General features: G+C 52.2%; 1 protein-coding gene across 4 annotated transcripts in view; it reads left to right on the top strand.

Moving 5' to 3' along the window:
- The window catches only part of CHKA (choline kinase alpha), a 57582-nt gene extending 38433 nt beyond the window's left edge, over positions 1 to 19149 (top strand). For 3 of the 4 annotated variants that reach the window (XM_068976192.1, XM_068976191.1, XM_068976193.1), the window contains 9 exons: positions 3681 to 3794; positions 5109 to 5242; positions 5598 to 5702; positions 6515 to 6573; positions 7710 to 7797; positions 8208 to 8316; positions 11011 to 11117; positions 12395 to 12476; positions 18081 to 19149. In XM_068976192.1, the coding sequence (XP_068832293.1) occupies positions 3681 to 3794; positions 5109 to 5242; positions 5598 to 5702; positions 6515 to 6573; positions 7710 to 7797; positions 8208 to 8316; positions 11011 to 11117; positions 12395 to 12476; positions 18081 to 18140 (858 nt within the window). In that variant the 3' untranslated portion in view covers positions 18141 to 19149. The remainder of the gene's footprint in view (positions 1 to 3680; positions 3795 to 5108; positions 5243 to 5597; positions 5703 to 6514; positions 6574 to 7709; positions 7798 to 8207; positions 8317 to 11010; positions 11118 to 12394; positions 12477 to 18080) is intronic. The other variant, XM_068976194.1, reaches the window with a different exon arrangement.
- The last annotated feature ends 28 nt before the right edge of the window (positions 19150 to 19177 follow it).

Below are 19177 nucleotides of genomic sequence, written 5' to 3' on the forward strand. Positions count from 1 at the left end.
CTGCCCCAGCTGCATTCTAAGCCCTGTCCCCGTGGCTTCCTGAACCATTCTTGGTTTTGTTACCAGTGACTCGTGCGGGCAGATCCAGTGGCCACTTTCCTCTGCCCCCTGTTCACCGTCAAACACTGCTGCCCAGTCCTGACAGCAGGCATCTCCCCTCCCCCCACTGCCCCGTCTCCATCAGCTGTTCTCGGGGTGGGCTGTAAACCTCTGCTGGGGCGTCAGATGTCAGCCTTCCTTTGCTTCCTTAAGTGAACCAGAGTAGAAAATATTAGAAAGCATTGCACAGCTGTGAGCATGTGTGGTTTGTTTCGAATGTGTGCGTATGTGTGTGTGTGCACGCTGGGTTGCCATGTACAGTGTGACAGCGTTGCTGTGAGCGCGGGGCATCCTCAGGCTCCGTGCTGCCTCCTCCTCTTGGGCCAGTTCATTTAACGCTGTCCGGATGCTGAGGGCTGTCTGGCCCAGACCCCTGGCAGCCCCGGGGGCCCCTCTGGGCTGGTTCCGTCCTCCGGGCTGGTTCTGTCCTCTTCCTCCTGGGTTCCTCTGCTCCACGTGTCGGCCCCTCCCAGGGTCCGCGTCTCTACTTGGGGGTGGCCACCGCCCTCACACCCCATCAGGATGCCCTCTGCTCCTTCCCTGCGTGTGCTCCAGTCTGCCGACGGCCCTGCTCAATTCTGGCTGCTTCTGTCCCTAGAAGGCAGGCACCGTCCAGGCAGTGGCCACATGTGTCTAGTTCTTGTTTCCTTGGGGCTGGAGTATGTAAATGTATATTTCTGAAGCCAGCGTGAATCGTTTCCAGTGGAGGTATTGCCTTCTCTGCTGAGAAAGCAGGACCGGCTGTGGGTGGACAGTCAGAGTCCTGACCAGGTGATGGGCAGTGGGCTGGGTCACGGCCCCCGCACCCGTGTTTCACTGGGCGTGCTTTCCTTGAAGGTTTGGAGACCCGAGGTTACCTGCTGTCCTTTATGACCTACCCACTTTCGTTCTGGGACTTGGGGTGTTCTTTCATTTTCTTCCTCTCCAAATTCTTCCCTCCGCTTCTCCCTGCTGTGAATAAATATTGACCTATGACATCACAGAAAAACAGAGGTGTTTCTTGTTCACAGTGTGCAGAGCAATGCCAAGGAGAACTGGGACACTCCAAAGTTTCTTTGCTCTTCTCTCTGCCGTCCTGGCGCTGGTTGACTGTGCTCAGGAGGGTCCTGATGGTGTGGGTTTAGCCCGGGGCAGGGGCACCGGCGACAAGGCTGAAGGCAGCGCCTGCTCTCTGCACTACCTGGGAGCCACGAGCAAAGCGCTGAGCTTCCTGAAGTCACAGCGTGGGTTAAATCCGCGTCCAGAACTTTCAGACAAAAAGGGCTATTTCCGATTGGGTGTACGTGTCCCCAGTGCCCTCCAGCTTAGTCACTCTACACAGAAAAAGTTGAAAAACCAAACTTTAATTCTGACAGAATTCCGGCTACCTAGGACAGAGAATACCCTGATCCTGCTCTTGGAAACAGTTGGGAGTGGGTTGGATCTTTGAGGTGGGAGGTTGAACAGAGGGCAGGGGGCTGCCAGGAGCCACTGCCTGTGGATGGCCTGCTCCGGACCTGAGCCCAGCACCCCCTTTCCACGATGTGAGCCTCCATTCGCTTGCGGGGTGTCTCTGAGGCTGAACTTGAGGTAAACAGGCCCACGCTGACCGTACTTCCTGCCGACGTTTGCTGTGAGGTCAGATGAGAGAGAGAGCATTCTGCCAGTTCAGTAGAGCTGTTAGGGATTTGTTGTCATTCTCTAAGGATTTAAGGAGTAGAACTGGCAGAAATCCTGTCTACCAGTAGACGTCCTACAGAAATCCTGCCTCGTAGAAATCCTCCTCAAATCCATGAACCTGACAGGTCGATGCTGTCTGGATGGTGGTGTCTTCATTTGCTTGGACTGGCAGGAAAAACTACCCAGGGTGGTTGTTCATGGTTCTGGAGGTTGGCAGGCCAGGGTCAGGGCGCCAACACACAGCTGGGCTCTGGTGGCGGTCCTTTCCTGACTTGCAGATGCCGTCTTCTGCCTGGGTCCTCACATGGCAGGGAGAGAGAAGTAGGCGGGGAGAGGGTGCAAGCTCTCTGGAGTCCCCTCTTAACAAGGATGTTGACCCGTTAGGGCTCCGCCCTCGTGGCCTCATCCAAACTCAGCACCTCCCAGAGGCATCTCCAAATGGCATCTCTCTAGGGGTGAGGGCATGAACCTAGGAATTAGGGGAGGACACAGTTTGGTTTGTTGCAGTCGTATGTACAGAACTGCGAGTTAGTGAGATGGGGCTTCTCAAGGCGGTGATGGCCAGACCGTAGTCATGGGGACCACACGAGGTGATGGGTGGATTACCCAGTCCCCCAAAGGAAAAGTGGCCGAGTCACCTTTTGCCTGAATGTGTGTCCCATATCCTTTGAGAGCAGTTGTTCCTTTTTGTTTTCTTCTCGCCAGCTTCAGAATCATGTCCCTGCCTGGTGAGTTTGTCCTGTGAAGTCTTTCCATCTGTTTTGGTAAAATGAGTATATTTTAAAGAACTGTGTTTTATGTGAGCAGTGTTTCTCTGAGATCCTGTCCCCACAGCCCTTTTCTGAACAAGGGGTGACCTGGTGCCACCCGAGAGTGTTTCCAGACCACACCTGCCGCCCCTCCTGACACATGGATCTGGAAGCTCCACCTGCAGAAGCTCCTTCGGAGAACGAGATGTAGGGCTCCTTCCCACCCGTCCACCCCCACAGATAGAAGCTCTTTAGCTGTGGTTTGCTGTTAAAAGGAAGAGGACTTAGGAATGGATTTGAATTGAGAACAAAAGATGGATTTTGAAGGCAGAATGACTCTAGATCCCACTTAGTTATTAGGACTAATGGCAGAATGTAGCAGCGTCTGTGACTTGGTGTTTTCTTTCCTTTTCAAACAAACGTTAAATGATAGGATTGGGGGTAAAAGCAGAAATCAGAAAGTGTGACTGCTTTATGCTCGGGTGTCATCCCAGGCATGGCTTCCTGGGCAGAGGGCCCTTTGCCCATTTACTCTCACTGGGTGCTCTCAATCGAAAAGCAAATCAACCTTCACCAGGACGGGTGGAACTGTGTGGCCTTTGATGAGATGCCAAGGGTGAGACTAAATTGAAGTGGTAAACTATTGATACTGTTCTATTTTTGGAACCAGTGACCTAAATTCAACTAGAATTTCGACTCTCATCAATAGAGTGTGATGCTTACCAGCATCCTTGTCTTAGTCATTCAGATGTGTCTAACTCTTTACGACCCCATGGACTAGAGCCTGCCAGGCTACTTAGTCCATGGAATTCTCCAGGCAAGTATACTGGAGTGGGTTACCATTTCTTACTCCAGAGGATCTTCCTAACCCAGGGATTGAACCTGTGTCTCTTGGGTCTCCTACACTGGCAAGGGGGTTCTTTACCACTGAGCCACCTGGGAACCCCTTGCCAGCACGGAGCCTGTGGTTTACCAGTCTGTTTCTTCATGTTTGAAGTGGGAGTGATGAGGATCATAACAAGTGTAGTACTAATAACAATACCAACAACAGTAGCCACAGTGCCCAATCATAGCATTGCTGTGGGAGTGGGTGGATGGCTCGCACGGAAGGACTGGTGACCCCTGGCACGTGGCTGACCCGGTGACCGTCCGGCATGCCACCGTGTGTTTCAGGGCGCCGAGGCCATGGTCCTGGAGAGCGTCATGTTTGCCATTCTCGCCGAGAGGTCACTGGGGCCGAAGCTCTTTGGCATTTTCCCCCAAGGCCGCCTGGAGCAGTTCATCCCGGTAAGGAGTGCGGGGGTGCTGGTTGGGGCTGGGGGCAGGCCCACAGAGAAGGCGGAGTCTATGTCGTCACCGTAGGAGCCCAGGCACCATGATCTGAAATAGTAAGAGAGGCCTGTGTTACCACAGAAGGAAACAAAAACAGAATTTCTATTGAATTTGCATCAAAACCTCTGTCTTTGGTGCAAAGGTACATGCACCCAGATCGAAACCCACAGGCAGACCTTGTTTAGCTGAGCTCCACAGATACTGCGTATTTTACGAATTGAAGGTTTGGGGTGGCTGTGCACTGTCAGACAATGGGTAGCGTTTTTGAGCAATAAAGTATTTTTTAATTAAGTCGCTGTGGGGCTCTTCGACATAATGTCATTGCCACTTATGCGCTGTAGTGTAGCATGAGCATAGCTCTTGTGCGTGCTGGCAAGCAAAAACGCTCACGGCTCGCTTTGCTGCGGCATCAGTGTGGCCGTGGTGCTCTGGGACCGACCCTGGTTTCTCCAGGCACAGCTGCTCGCGGAGCCTGGCACTGCATCGGCCTCCGAAGCTGCTTGCCTCGGAGCCAAGCCCGGCCAGCCAGGCCTCATCTCCCTGGCCCTGGCTAGAGAGCCACTGGAGGAAGCGGTCCTGACCACACCGCCAAGTGTCTGCCCCGCAGGGGCTGGGCCGCTGCCTCTCCCCTCATTGTCTCCCACTGCCCGCTTCACTGTAGAGCCTCCCCTGCCCCCGTGTGCCCGTCAGATTCCTTCACGTTGCCAGGCCTGGCTCAGATCCTGTTTCTGAGAGTCAGGGCTGTGCTCCCGTTCTCACTGTGCTGGCCCGTTGTTAGTGTTGCCCTGACATCTGCCGGTGTGCCGCGCTTGGAGTCGTGTGTGCATAGTCCCCACCCGGATCGGCTCGTGCCAGGCTGCCTGAGGGCAGGAGTGGGAAACACTTCCGGTGAGCAGCCGCCTTGAGCACCGCACCTCACGGGCCAGCTGTGAAGGCAGAGGGGCTGAGCTGGTGGCGGAGCTGGATGCGGTCCCGTCGCAAACTGCTGGAGACCTGGCGCGTTGAGCCCGGGGAAGAGGCGCATCTCAGCATGGGGTGGGGTGACCGGAAGGCAAGCCCAGGGGTGCTACGATTGTACGTGGAAGTGGACCTTTGAAGGTGGCTGCCCCTCCCTGAGCAGTGCTGTCTGTGGGCACAGTGCCCTTTCAGGAGGAGTTGTTCTCTGGATGAGACTGAGATGCCCCCAAAGACACTCTAGGTCTAGGGTCATGTGACCTCACATGTCAAGTTTACCTGGATAAATGCCATCTTTTCACTCTTTTATCTCAGAGCCGGCGATTAGACACTGAAGAATTAAGTTTGCCAGATATTTCTGCAGAAATAGCTGAGAAAATGGCCAGATTTCATGGTATGAAAATGCCATTCAATAAGGAACCAAAATGGCTCTTTGGAACAATGGAAAAGTAAGTGCTCAGGCGCTTGCCTCTCGCGTGGCTTCCCCGGGGCTTCTAGAGACTCCAGAGCAGTTCTTGTTTCCCCTGAGGGTCAGAGGCCTTTCTCAGTCCACTGGCGCACAGGCTGTCTGCTGGTACTTATGGTCTCAAGAATAAATCATTCTAGCATGTAAAAATCAATTCCTGAACCAAGAAAGAAGAGTATTTGCAGAAATGCTCCTGAACAGGCTGGGTGGGCAGAAAATCAACTTCCTAGACTCTGGGGTCAGGGGCCCTGAGGATTCTACGTGGTCCCTTGAGTGGGAGCCCCAAGCTAAGGCCACGGTGAACTCAGCCCTGATCCTCTGCTCCCCTTTCTTCCAAGATACCTGAATCAAGTGCTGAGAATTAGGTTCACCGCGGAGTCCAAAGTGAAGCAGCTGCACAGGTTCCTCAGCTACAACCTGCCTCTGGAGCTAGAAAACCTGAGGTGAGTGTTTGCCTCCGTGTCCTGCCTTGGCGAGTGCATCTGCCCAGACACGTCAGCGCTCCGCGTCACTGCCTGTGCTGCCAGTGAACGCTGCAAGCATCGTCTCAGGCCTGGTGTCTTACGTTGGGTTGGTGGGATGAGTTTAAACAGGTTAACTCTGCCATCTCAGTTTTACACGAGCGGCGTCACCTTCCTCTGATCATCCACGAAGGCTTCACGGAGGAAGTAAAACGCCAGAATTCCAGGCCTGGTCAGTGACTAGGGCAGCAGGTTTTTCCTGAAACAAAAAGCAGGAACCCTTGGGACAGGCTGGAGAGCGTCAGCAGATGAGGGGTACAGTTGAGCCCAAGCTTGGGCGGGCGGGAGGGCACAGAGCAGGAAGCTTGACACAGGTTTCTGAGTAGAGACTACAGGGGTATCCCTAGGCTGTGGGGCACACAGGGTTCTAGACTCTCACCCATAGCCGAGTATCGGCATCGCCACCTCTCATTTCTCACGAGTTTGAGCATCTGCTGTACTAACATCAGGAATGGCTCCGAGCTATTATGACCAAGACATCCTGCAGGGAGCTTCTCTCTTGTTAGGAGAGAGAGGAGACAAGTAAATAAAATAATGTCAGGTTGTGATGAGAGCTGTGAAGGAAAGCAGAGGTCCAAACAGACCCAACACAGGGCTCTGCTCAGGCTCTGTGGTCAGAGGGCTCCAATGAGGAGGCCCCCACCCGACCCCGGGCAGGGGGGCTGCGCTCAGAGGCCCTGCCAGGGGAGGGAGCTGCAGATCTGAGAAGTAACAGCAGAACCTTCCTCTCTCAGGTCATTGCTTGAATCCACTCCGTCTCCCGTCGTGTTCTGTCACAATGACTGTCAGGAAGGTAAGAAACACTGCCCGTGATGGAGAACCTGGGCCCTGTGTGCTTAGAAGGTTCCCTCCAGTGTGTGTGATAACCACCAGGGGCCCATGAGGAGGGGGTGAGCTACATGGATTTATGGCCCAGCTGTGCACGCATATTATGCAACTATTAAAATAATGAGGTTGAGTTCTGTACAGACCAACAGAAAAATCTTCGGGATACATTTAGCAGGAAGAGCAAGTTTTAGAAAGATGTGTAAGATGATCCCATTTCTGTAAGGAAAATATTCTGAGAAGATCCACTAAACCGAGATCTGGGATCGACAAAGCTACGTATTTGTGCAGTGTTTAACTCCTTTTGGTCAACGTGTGACCTTGTTGATCTGAAGAAGCGTTAAAGAGCAAGATGGCCTCCTCAACCAGCCCAGGGGCCATGGCCTCTGGACCTTGCGTGCACTGCGTTGGCCAGAGCCCCTGCTCTCTCAGCACTGGTTCAGGTGTTTCTAATGACCTTGGGTTTCTCTGCTTTAAAAAACTGCAGGGACTCATCTGGTGGTCCAGTGGCTAAGGCTCCACACTCCCGATGCAGGGGGCCCAGGTTCGGTCCCCTGGTCAGAGAGCCAGAGCCCACATGCTGCAACTAAGACACAATATAGTAAAAAAAATAAATTTATTTTAAATATTAAATTTTTTTTAAAAAATTGCAATGCCAGGTACTGCTTACTGTAACCAAACTCCACTCAACGTCATTTCAAACCGAAACAGTTTCCTCCGAGGCCCCATCTGGCGGGCTTCCCTCCCCGACACTGCCATGGCACCTGGCTTTCCGTGCTGTCCTCACCCTGACCCTCCCAGGACAGCTGGCTGAGGCCCACCCTTGGGCCCTTTCCAGGCTCTTCAGGTTGTTTTTAATTTTGAGAACATCCCCTGGTGAAGACTTGTCATCAATAAGATGTCAGTTTGAGCCAGAATACCTTTTACTAATTAGCTGATGATTGCTGGACAAGTCAGATGAAGCAGGGTGTGGGTAAGGCAGCCTCATGTGTAGGATGCCTTGAGCAGATCAGAACCACTCTTGGCCCAGCTCTTGGAGGACCTGTGTCTTCGGTGATGGAACATGCCCAGAGTAAAGGTCATGTCATCCAAACCCTTTTGCAGGTAACATCTTACTGCTGGATGGCAGGGAGAATTCGGAAAAACAGAAACTCATGCTCATTGACTTTGAGTACAGCAGTTACAACTATAGGTAATGTCAAATGTTTTTATTTCTGTGAACATTTTAATACGTGTATGAAACAGTTGAAGGAGACCTTGGGTCACAGTACCACCCTGAGCTGCAAGTTTCCTCGCTGGGGGCTGGCGCTTTCCGTCCCAGCGGGTGAGATGGGCACCTACCCTGTTCTCAGTCGAGCTAGTGAGGAGCAGCCCCAGGCTCCTCAGAGTCCAGAGCTTGGCCTTACATTGGCTCCTCAGAGCGCTGACCGCAGGAGGGCTCCCGAGCAGTTGCTCCGGACAGTGGGGCCGGGCGCCGTGGTCACTGGGGCTGCCCAGCTGGCAGTCCTGTCGCTGACACAGTCGTGTTCTCGGGACCCCTGGGTCTGGGGAGGGCTCGTGGCAGGCCTGCTGCCTCACTGTCTGCCTCTCTCTCTTTTTCAGGGGATTTGACATTGGGAATCATTTCTGTGAATGGATGTATGATTATAATTATGAAAAGTACCCTTTTTTTAGAGCAAACATCCTGAAGTACCCCACCAGGAAGCAACAGGTAGGAGCCTCATGCGTGCACGCTTGTTGAGAAGTGAGTGACTCATACGTACATTGGTTTACCCAGTTAGAGTTGACTACAGCTCCACTTCTAAAGATGCTTGTTTTGGTTAAGCAGGTTCTTTTGCTTTAAAATGTTGTGTCAGACAGTATTGGAATCCAGCCTTTTAAAGTCCCTTTGCCAAAGGTGGCCTGTAGCTAGTCACAGACAATCACAGCCTCCTTGGTAACTCCTTCCAGTTTTTTCTGCCCTGCCCTCTGGCCTTTGGAGGGTCACTGACTTTCCTCTGTGTTTCACTTTGTGCAGACGGAGGTGGTCTCGGGGCACTGGCTCAGCAGCTGTTGCAGCACCCACAGCCCCCTTTCTTGTCCTGGGTGAGAGGAATCCAGTGACTAGAGTCAGTCCTGTGGGACTCCTCCCGGGAGGCTCTCTGTTCCATTTGTCAGCCATGGCCCAAGCCTTGGGTTGAGGATGAGTAGGGTGCGATGTGGAAGCAAGCAGGCTGGGCAGAGGGGACACCACCCTCGACTCACCCAGCCTTGCAGGGCCTCAGCTGTGTCCGTGCTGCGCAGCCCTGCTTTAGGTCAGCCTTCTCCCAGGAGCCCTGCCTGATCAGAGTGTTGCCCAGGGACTGGGGGCGAGGACACAGCTGGTCAGTCGCTGTGGCAGCTCACTTAGGAGAGGTCTCTAGAGTGCCTGCCTGAGCTGGGCACAGGCAGCCTCTCCAGCAGGTGCCCATGCTCAGGGGCAGCCGTTGAAATACAGACCTGCTGTGCAGCCAGAGCTGCCCACTCCGCTCTGGCCACATTTCAGGCTGACCTCATGACCTTGCATATGTCCAAAGTGACCGGGATGGTTTGGAACCTCAGGGTCATGCTATGTGGGCAGGAAGGCTGGTGAGCCCAGGGAGGAGAGCACACAGCAGGCTTCAGGTTGCCGCTGTGACACTGGGCAGGCGTCTCCAGAGAGGGGGCTCTGCACCCAGTAAGGGGGGTTTTCAGTAAGAAGGACTTCATTCTAGTGGTGGCAGAGCTGTGTGGCCGCCCTCACTGCACAGCAGTGGAATGTAAGGAAGTGCCATGTCTGTTTTCTGAGAGATTTTAACAATCATATGCACGGCCCGTCTCGATCACCCACCCTGTCGCCATCTCCTGAGGTCATCTCATGCTTTTCTCTCTTTACTGCACTGAGGTGTTTTAAAATGTTAAACACGACTGGAATTCCTAAAATAAATTATTTGAGTGAGTTACGTTATTTTGTGATCCTCAGTTGGATCCAGTTAGTCAGTTTCTTATTTCACAGTTTTACATATATGAAACAGGACTTAAATGTTCATTTAAAAAATTATTCATACCTGCTTTTGGAATAAAAAATTATGCTAGTTTACAAAATGAGTGTCCCTTTTTATTTTCTGGAGCAAATTTTTATAAGATGGTGCTGTTTGAAAGTTTGGTAGAGTTTGCCCATAAAACCATCTGGGCCTAGAACTTTTTTGGGCGGGAGCGCCACTAATTAACACTTTGTTAGGGTTTCAGTCTCTTCAGATTTCCTATCTTCATTTGCTACCTTCAGCTTAGAGTCTCCCAGAAATCAGCCACCTGTGGTGGTGGTTCCAGCATGGGCTTTAAAAACTAATAGGCCTGGATTTGAATCCCAGGTCTACCACTGCTGGTTGTAACCTACTGTTTCCATGCTTCAGTTTCCTCATCTGTGGAAATTACTGTGTCGTGGGAGTGAGTTACTGTGCAGGAACGATGCTCAGCTTGGTGCCTGCCACACAGAGTTTAATAGGTGTCTCTTGTACCAAGTTTACTGCAGAATCGATGGCCCCCTGCCTGGAACAGTGCTAGAACATGAAGGATGCTTTCCGGTGGCGGAGGGGCAGTGTGGGAAGCCGATTGCAGAGCAGCAGGATGGAAGAGGGGCAGATTCGGGAGGGAGAGGTACTGGTTGCTTCCAGCTAGGTAACCAGTTAGCAGGGGTTCCTGCCTGGAAGAAAGACTGATGGCTTTTTGCTTCTTCACAAAAGCAAACATGCAGTGGTTGGCCATATTCTGTCACCTTTTGATACAGTATGAAATAGTGAGGCACAGGGACTCTCAGAGATCCTAATTCACACGCAGACTCATGGTGCCACCTGGTAGAACATCAGGGTAAACAGTGTCTTCTCTGGACTGGAATTAGATGCTGCTAGTGCACGGACATGAGTGTATAGTCAAGGCATCTGAGAGGTGGAAAAAGGCCCCTTCTCAATGCCCAGGCCAGCTCCTGCCCTGAGGGAGTATTTAACTGGTGAAGGTCAGGGTGCCCTGGCGCCTCAAGCCCATGCCACGTGGCATCCCATCCAGGCTGGGGGGTGTGCTGGGGGTGTGCTGGAGGCTGGCGCCGCTTTGTGGGCAAACAGTGAGAGACAGGAGTGTGGGTGAGAGGAGAAGAGTGATTCTACCTGAACAACCCTCTGCAGAAGTAGTAGTGGTCTCGGCGACAGTGCGGCCTGGAGAGTCCTTTTGTTCTCTGTCACCCCGGCACCCCGGCGGGGTGGGGCGAGCTCCCCGGATGCCTGCCCGTGGGCAGAGGAGCGTGCGGGGTTCTCTGACATCTGGAAGAGTCATGTGAGATGTGCGCGTGGTGGCAACTTTGACATTGTCTATTTTTAACAATCATTGATCCTAATGTAATTACTTTTTTTTACAGCTCCATTTTATTTCCAATTACTTGGCTGCATTCCAAAATGAATTTGAAAACCTCAGTAACGAAGAAAAGTCTGTTATAGAAGAAGAAATGCTGCTTGAAGTCAATAGGTAACCTTTTCTTTGTTGATCCGTTATGATAGCTTCCTTCTTCAAGGCATGCACTTGGGATGCTTCCTTGCAAATAAGAGTATTTCAGGAGCTTCCTCTTAACCCTACATCTCTGGGTCTTGTAGTTTGCCAAAATAAAAAAGAAAGAAACGAGAACATTTGGTTATGGCTCTCGGGGCTGAGTGTGTTAGGATCCTTCAGCTCTCAGCACACGGCACGTTAGGAGAGGGGTCTGTGCACAGGGTCAGCACGTGGGGGTGGTGTTCCGAACCGTCATCCCCGCCACAGACTCTGCTGCCCAGCCCCTGCCACCAGGGCCCATGCTCTCCTGTCACTCGTGCTCCTGGAGTGGGGGCTCCATAAGGTAATACGAGGAAATAACTGAATGTCTGTGTCCTCAGCAGCTCTCGAAACAAGGCTGAGAAACCCCCAGATTCCACAGAGGTGTAGAGCACGGTGTGTTCACCCTCTGTCATCTCTTTAGTGGAGAGGCCCAAGTTACCCCTAGCCTCTGGGCTCTCCCATGAGATTGCGTGGTACCAGGGACGGCTGGAGTCCCTGTGACCCCCCTCCCTCGGCACAGAGCCCCCGCCTCGCAGGCCTCAGAAGTGTCCACACTCCTCTCTCTGAGCTGCGGCCACCCTGGCGGTCCCTCAGCTCCTCCTGCGGCAGAGAGCTTCCCTCTCTGGTTCCCGAACAGATGGAAATAGGAAAGGGGACATGGAGAAGAGGCCCAGACAGAATGGTGGTGCCAGGGCATCTAGCGGGTCAGGGGCGAAGAGCAACAGAAGCCCCGAAGTCCTCGGTCCCCAGTGAGAGCTTCATTGTTGGAGGGGAGTATGGGTTCACGGTGGCGGAGGGAGGGCACAGCCTAGAGGCGGGACCTGGCTGCACCTCTCCCAGGTCTGCTTCCGGGGCGGGAGGGGCGGGAAGGGCAGCAGGTCCTCCAGGCCCGGGCTGTCCACCTGTGGCTGGTGCGCGCTGGGGGCCGCCGGCGCCCACCCATGTGCAGAAAGTTTCATTCCCCCATGTGACCCCTGTTTCACCAGCACGGCTGCCAGGGCCCCCACGTGAGTCCCGTGAGGGTCGGCCCGTGTGCCCGGGACAGGCTGTGGGGGCTTCACCCCTGGGGGGCCACTGGTGGGGGGAGGCAGGCCGGCCGCCGTCACTGGGGCATGTAGTCCCCTGCACCCCGCCACCGCCGAGTCAGAGCGCCGCCGGGCAGGGAGTGGCGTCCGGGCGCCGTCTCACTGCGCGTCCTGCTGCTGTCTTTACAGGTTTGCCCTCGCGTCCCATTTCTTCTGGGGACTCTGGTCCATCGTTCAGGCCAAGATTTCCTCCATTGAATTTGGGTACATGGTATGTACTGGGGCAGTTTTTCTCTTCTCCTCCCAGGGGAAACACCTCCTTGTACAGGAGCGCTTGGCAGTAAATGGCTCTTCCTTCCAGAGGGTCACTGTCCCCCTCCGCGTTCCTGCGCCAGGTGGCCAGCACCAGGACAGCGGGCTCCCCAGGCAGCACAGTGGAAGCCACGGTCACGGGTGCTCAGTCTGCCACTGGAAGTTGCCCTCCCTCCCGGGGCCTGCAGCTGCTGCCTCCTCACTTCAGGGGAGTGCCCTGTGGTCCTGTGACTGATGGCGGATGTAGAAATCGGGACCCTCAAGACCCATCCCCGACCTCAGTCCCCCGACACAAAGGACACTGAGCGAAGCGGGGAGGAGGCCTGTGCCTCCCTCGCCTGAGTTTATTCATCTGTCCCCACCCCATCCTCCGGCCTGCAGTGCCCGGCCTAAGAGCTGGAAGCTGGTGCTGAATGAATGAGACCCCTTTTTGCAGCAAGTTTGTACCATGCTAGGCTGTCTTTATATTCTAACCTGAGAACTGTCCTTGGCAGACTCTGCGTTCAACTCCTCTCCGTAGTGCGTGGTGGGGGGTGTCCCGGGCAGGGGTGCTCCTGAGTGCAGCGAGCATCTGGCTTTGGGACTTGTGGAGGGAAACAGCTGGGTCCTTTAGTCCTCAGTCCACCGTGACGACGGTTTCTGCTGCTGGGCAGAAGCTTTGGTAACGCACAGACGTTCGTAGACAAGAGAACATTCAGGTTTTTAAAGCGGATTGGAAGTCATGACCAGATGTTACTGTAAGACGGAGTGGACTTCAGATCAGGACCCAAAGACAGAGAAAGGAATCGCATCCTAGAACAGGCATCAGTTCGCCCACGGGACACAGAGGTCCTGAGTGCCTGTGCCCCTGTCTTCTTCCAGAGACACAGGGCAGGGGCTTTCCTGGTGGTGCAGTGGTTAGGACTCCACGCTTCCACCACACGGGGCATGGGTTCAGTCCCTGGTCAGGGAACTAGGATCTCACGTGCCTCACCGCATGGCCAAAACGAAAGACATAGGGCAGAAACTGACAAAGCTGAAAGAGGGGCGCCTTCACCTGGTAGACTGCACACCTGGCGCTAGCGGGTGGAGCCAGGGAGCCCTGCCGCAGGGGAGTCTGACACCTGAATGTCACCCCAGGCAGCTCGACCTGACGAACATGCCCAGCTGCAGGACACACATCCTTTTCAGAGAATGGGGAGCCTTCATCAGGATAGGCCAGGGGCTGGGCTGTGAGACAGCCCTCAGATCTGCTGCAGAGTAAGTTCTCTGACCACAGTGCAACTTAATTGGAAATCACCAACCACCACAAAAATATCTGGAAAATTCTCAATTTGGAAATTAACTGTATACTTCTAAGTAAACCCTGGGTCAAAGGAGAAATTAAAAAGGCAATTAGAAAACATTTTAATTGAGTTATAATGGAAACACCATTTTTTTAAGAAGAGGAAAAAGTGGAAGTAGTGATAGGTTTTGTTTTCTTGGGCTCCAAAATCTCTGTGGATGGCGATTGCACCCATGAAATTAAAAAAGACACTTGCTCCTTGGAAGGAAAGCTTTGACAAACCTAGACAGTGTCTTAAAAAGCAGAGACATCACATTGCTGACAAAGGTCCATATAGTCAAAGCTATAGTTTTCCAGTAGTCGTGTACAGATATGCGTGTTGGACCATAAAGAAAGCTGAGCACCAAAGAATTGATTCTTTTGAACTGTGGTGTTGGAGAAGACTCTTGAGAGTCCCTTGGACAGGAAGGAAATCAAACCAGTCCACCCTAAAGGAAATCAGTCCTGAATAGTCATTGGAAGGTCTGATGTTGCAGGTGAAGCTCCAGTACTTTGGCCGCTTGATGTGATGAGCCGACACATTGGAAAAGACCCCGATGCTGGGAAAGATTGAAAACAAAAGGAGGAGGCAGCAGAGGATGAGATGGTTATGGCATCACCAACTCAATGGACATGAATCTGAGCAATCTCTGGGAGGCAGCAAAGGACAGGGAAGCCTGGGAGTGCTGCAGTCCATGGGGTTGCAAAGGGCGTGGCTCAGCAACTGAACAAGAGTGGAAACACAACATCCTAGAATTTGTGGGATGCAGTTAAAACAATGTTTGGAATCTTTTGGTTTTGTAGCTTAAACATTTGTACTGGGTAAGAAGAAAGTTCTCAAACTAGTAACATAAGCTTCTATCTTGAGAAGGTAGAAAGTGAAAAACCAAGTAAACCCAGAGTAAATAGAAGTAGAATAAAGGTAAGAGCAAAAATCATTGAAATATAAAATATTAAAGATAGGCAAAAATCAATGATACCACAAAAGTATTTATAAATATCTGGCCATACTGAGCAAGAAAGGATAAGGCAGACATTACCAAAACCAGGTATAGAGAGAAGCCATCATCACAAAGTCAGTAGATGTTAAAGTAGGAGAGAGAGAAACAACTCTGCAGATCTGACAGCTTGCTCGAAACATGCCAGTTTCTTGGAAGATACGAATTGCCAAACCTGACGTCGTAAGTGGCCGTGTATTTATTAAATTGAACTGATAATCAAAAACCTGTAGACTAAACTTCAGGTCCTGGTGAATATTATCAAACATTTAAGGAAGAATAACAGTCTCACAGAAACTTTTAGAAAATCAAGGGGGAGGGATCATTTCTCAGCTCATTTGACAAGGCCAGCGTGACCCTGATACCAAAACTAGACATTTCAAGAAGACTGCGCGTCAGTGCCGTTCATGGACATCACACACAAGCCGTTTCCAAAGTACTGGCAAAAGTAAATCCAGTACATATAAAAGGATAATTATTTTATGACCAAGTGGCATTTATCCCTGAAATGCAAGACTGACATCGACATTTGAAACACCCATTAGTGTATTTCACCATATTAACAGAATAAAGGAGAAAAATCATGCAGGCATCTCAGTGAACGCAGGAAAAGTGTTTGACAGAATTCAGTCACTTGGAACACCTGTTCACAACAGAAAGTCTCAGCAAACTAGTAACAGAGAACTTCCTCAGCCAGGTAAAGGGCTTTATGGGAGCCCACCGGGGGCCGTGATAATCGATGGTAAAGGACCAGATGTTCCTCCCACACGTGCCCCAAGTGGAGAGCACGGCCAGGGTGTGTGTGCTGAGTTCTCGCCAGTACAGGAAGGTGAAAAAAGAAAACTGTCTTTATTTTATAGGTGACATGATTGTGTACATAGAAAAATAGAAAAGAGTCAATAGAAAAGCTGTTTAAATTACTGAGTTTATCAAGGTCATAGGACACAAGGTCAATATACAAAAGCCAACTGCATTCTGATGTGCTGGAAACAATTTGTGAAAAAAAAATTTAGTAGTTTGGCGTAAAAAATGTGAAATACTTAAAATAACGTGCATGATCTGTACACTGACAATTATAAATGGAGAGATACCACATGTATGAATTTAGAAGACTTAAAATGTTCATTCTCCCCAAACCAATCTATGCGTCTCCATGACCCCATCGAAACCCCACAGGCTTTTGATAGACATTGACAAGCTGATTCTAAAACTTACGTGAAAGTGCAAAGGCCCTGGAATAACTAAAACACCAAAATTATAGAACAGAGTTGGAAGACATGCCACCTGATTTCACAGTTTACCAAGCACAGTAATTAAGACCATGTGGTATTGGTGTAAGTGAAGTGAAGTCGCTCAGTCTTTGCGACTGACTCTGCCCGACTTTGCGACCCCGTGGACTGTAGCCTACCAGGCTTCATGGGATTGTTTAGGCAAGAATACTGGAGTGGGCTACCATTTCCTTCTCCAGGGGATCTTCCTGACCCAGGGGTTGAACCCAGGTCTCCCGCACTGGAGGCAGATGCTTTAACCTCTGAGCCACCAGGGAAGCCCAGTTGGTGTAAAGACATACGTAAATCTGATGGAATAGAATCAAGTTCCCAGAAATGGACTCCTACACATAGAGGCAACTGGTATTCCCCAGGAAGGCCAAGACAGTTCATTGCAGGAAGGGTTAGATGTTCCAAATATGACATGGCAACAACTGAATAAGCCATACAGGAAAAAGATAATGAACTTCGAACTTGTACCATACACAGAAATTGACTTGAAACAGATAATAGGCCTAAATGGAAAAGCTGAAATGGGAGAGAAGCTTCATGACTGTGGCAAGGTTTTCTGAGGTTACGTACAGCACTCACATCAAAGAAAAAAGATACAATAGATTGGACTGAATAAAAATTTACAACTTTTTGTTTTTTGAAAGACATCATTAAAATGAAAAGCCAAGCCACAGACTGGGAGAAAATACTGCAAATTTACATCTGACAAAGACTTGTGTTTAGAATGTCCAAAGAACTCATAACTCAGCAAGAAACCAAACAACTTACTTTATGAAAGGACAGATTTGAACAGACGCAGAAGATAAATGGCCAGTAAGCATCTGTTCATCTGCCAATATAGTCATGAAAGAAATGCCAGTTAAAGCCCAGAGAGATGCCCTGCACATCCATGTCAGTGGGTAGAACTTAAACCAACAATGCTAAATGTTGGCAAGAAGGTGATGTCACATACACTGCGGGGGGGACTGCAAGAAGGGGTGACCAGTGTAGAAAACAGTTGCCTCTCATATAAAGTCAAATACACACTTAACCATACAGCCCAGCAGTCCCTCTCTTTGGTGTTGATCTAAGAGAAATGAAAGCCTGTTTCCACACCAAGACCTGAATTCACATGCTCCGATAGCCCCAGACTGGAAGCCTCCCATGTGCCCAACATCAGACGAGTGTGTGACCATCTGCACTGGGGCCGTGTCACAGAGCACTGCTCCGCACCAAACGGACGAACACTGCCCCCCCCCAGCCGTGCAGAAGCGTCCCTGACCCCAGAGGGGCCGGATGATGCCATTCATGGGGCTTTCTGTCAGGGCCTGGAGGGCTTGACCGCAGAGGCCGTGGAGAGCTCAGAGGGTGATGGCGGTGCTGGTGGTAGGCAGGCTGTGTGCTTTAGCCAACACCGCACATTTCAGATGAGTTAGTTTGTGTTGGTTTATAAATTCTCCCTCAGTGTTCAGTTTTCTTAAGGTGACTCTATAGTCTTGGTGGCTGGCATGGCAGAGTTCTCAATTTGGAGTGGTCCTTCAGAAACTGTGCCCACACTGATGGACGGACAGGGGCGCAGACCGGGGGCGGGGCGCTGGCCAGGCATGCTCACTCCCTCCCGGTGTCCTTTTAGTAAGTGTGCAGCAGTGACCCCAGCACACAGGTGGCACGCGCACGTGCACATACACCCGTCTTCCACCTTGGTGCCACACTTGCTGATGCCCAAGGGGCCTTGGGCTTGGAAAGAGGAGCCTGTTGGGGCTGTCAGCCTGTCTGTAGCGTTCGAGGTGAATGAGTTGGTGCACCATGGCAGCGCCCGGTCCATAGATGGATGTCCCGCATCCTGTCCGGGTCAGCAGGGCCGGGCCAGCATGGCAGGCCATGGCGGGGAGCAGGGCTGCCAGCGGGGAGGACGGCCCGGGGGCAGCACTGGACGGAGCGGATCTGCTCTGTGCCAGGGGCAGGCGGGACCCTCGGTGAGGCCTCTCTTCCTTTTCTCCTAGGAGTACGCCCAAGCCAGGTTCGATGCCTACTTCGACCAGAAGAGGAAGCTCGGGGTGTGACCGTGTGCAGCCTTCCTGCCTGCATCCCTGGATGGCGTGGGGACGGCCGAGCCTGCGGCCCCTCTGTGCTCCTACTACTGTACCCACGGCCACGGCCGGAAGGCTCAGACATCTCACCGCCCAACACAGATGTGTATGATATGAAAGACTGTGTTAAAATTGAGTAACATTTATTTCTTATCTCGTTTACGACCTCACTAGGACTCTGACCTGAGATTGGGACGCAGAATTATAGTACACTAGTGCAATATTGCAATATCTCAGACCCCTCTCATCTAGAGAAGACGTTTCTGTCGCAGTCAGACACGGCGCCCAGCAGCGTCACTCCAGGTGCCTTTTGTGGTGAATGTTGATCTTTACACGATGTGAACGGCCATGCTGGCAGACAGCGCTGAGCCGGCTCTGTGACGGGCGTGCAGCCGCTGCCCGCTCCCGAGGGGCGGTGACACTGTGATCATGCTCCTTGGCTTGACCGCCCCCTTCGGCGCGGGGGCTGGGAGGAACGTGGCTACCTGCTTCCTGTCGTCCGAACTTCCCCCAGCCGGTGAATCTCACCCCAGCTGGGTGTGCCCTGCCCCGGGCCCTCTAACAAAGTGCTTTATTAACCCCGGCTTCGGGGCGGGCGGCAGGCCATGGCCACCAAGGCCACGTGGACACACCTGCCCCCCCTCCTGCTCTCTGCCCCCCGCTCCCGCCCCCCCCCCACCCCGCTCAGCCTGGAGCTGGGGCTGCTCCGGCAGGGCCGGCCCCCCGCCCCCAGGCCTGGTCCTGCCCCGTGCCCTCGGAAGCCTCCTGCCGTCCCCAGTACTGGGGCCTCGGCGTGCCCGCACCTGCTGCCTGTTCATATGGTCATTGCGTGGCCATCCCAGTGGGAGACCACAGCCCGTGTGTGGAGTCTGGGGGCGTGGATAGAGTATAGCTGTGAAGTCCATGTATATTAAATGTCCCTTGGGATAAATCCTTTTGTTTTTTACTCTGAACTCTTATTTGAATTGTTTTTTTGTGCATACATTCCTGCTACCACAAAGATTGTACTA

This window comes from Capricornis sumatraensis, chromosome 8, assembly GCF_032405125.1.
Source record: "Capricornis sumatraensis isolate serow.1 chromosome 8, serow.2, whole genome shotgun sequence".
NCBI classification, from domain to species: domain Eukaryota; kingdom Metazoa; phylum Chordata; class Mammalia; order Artiodactyla; family Bovidae; genus Capricornis; species Capricornis sumatraensis.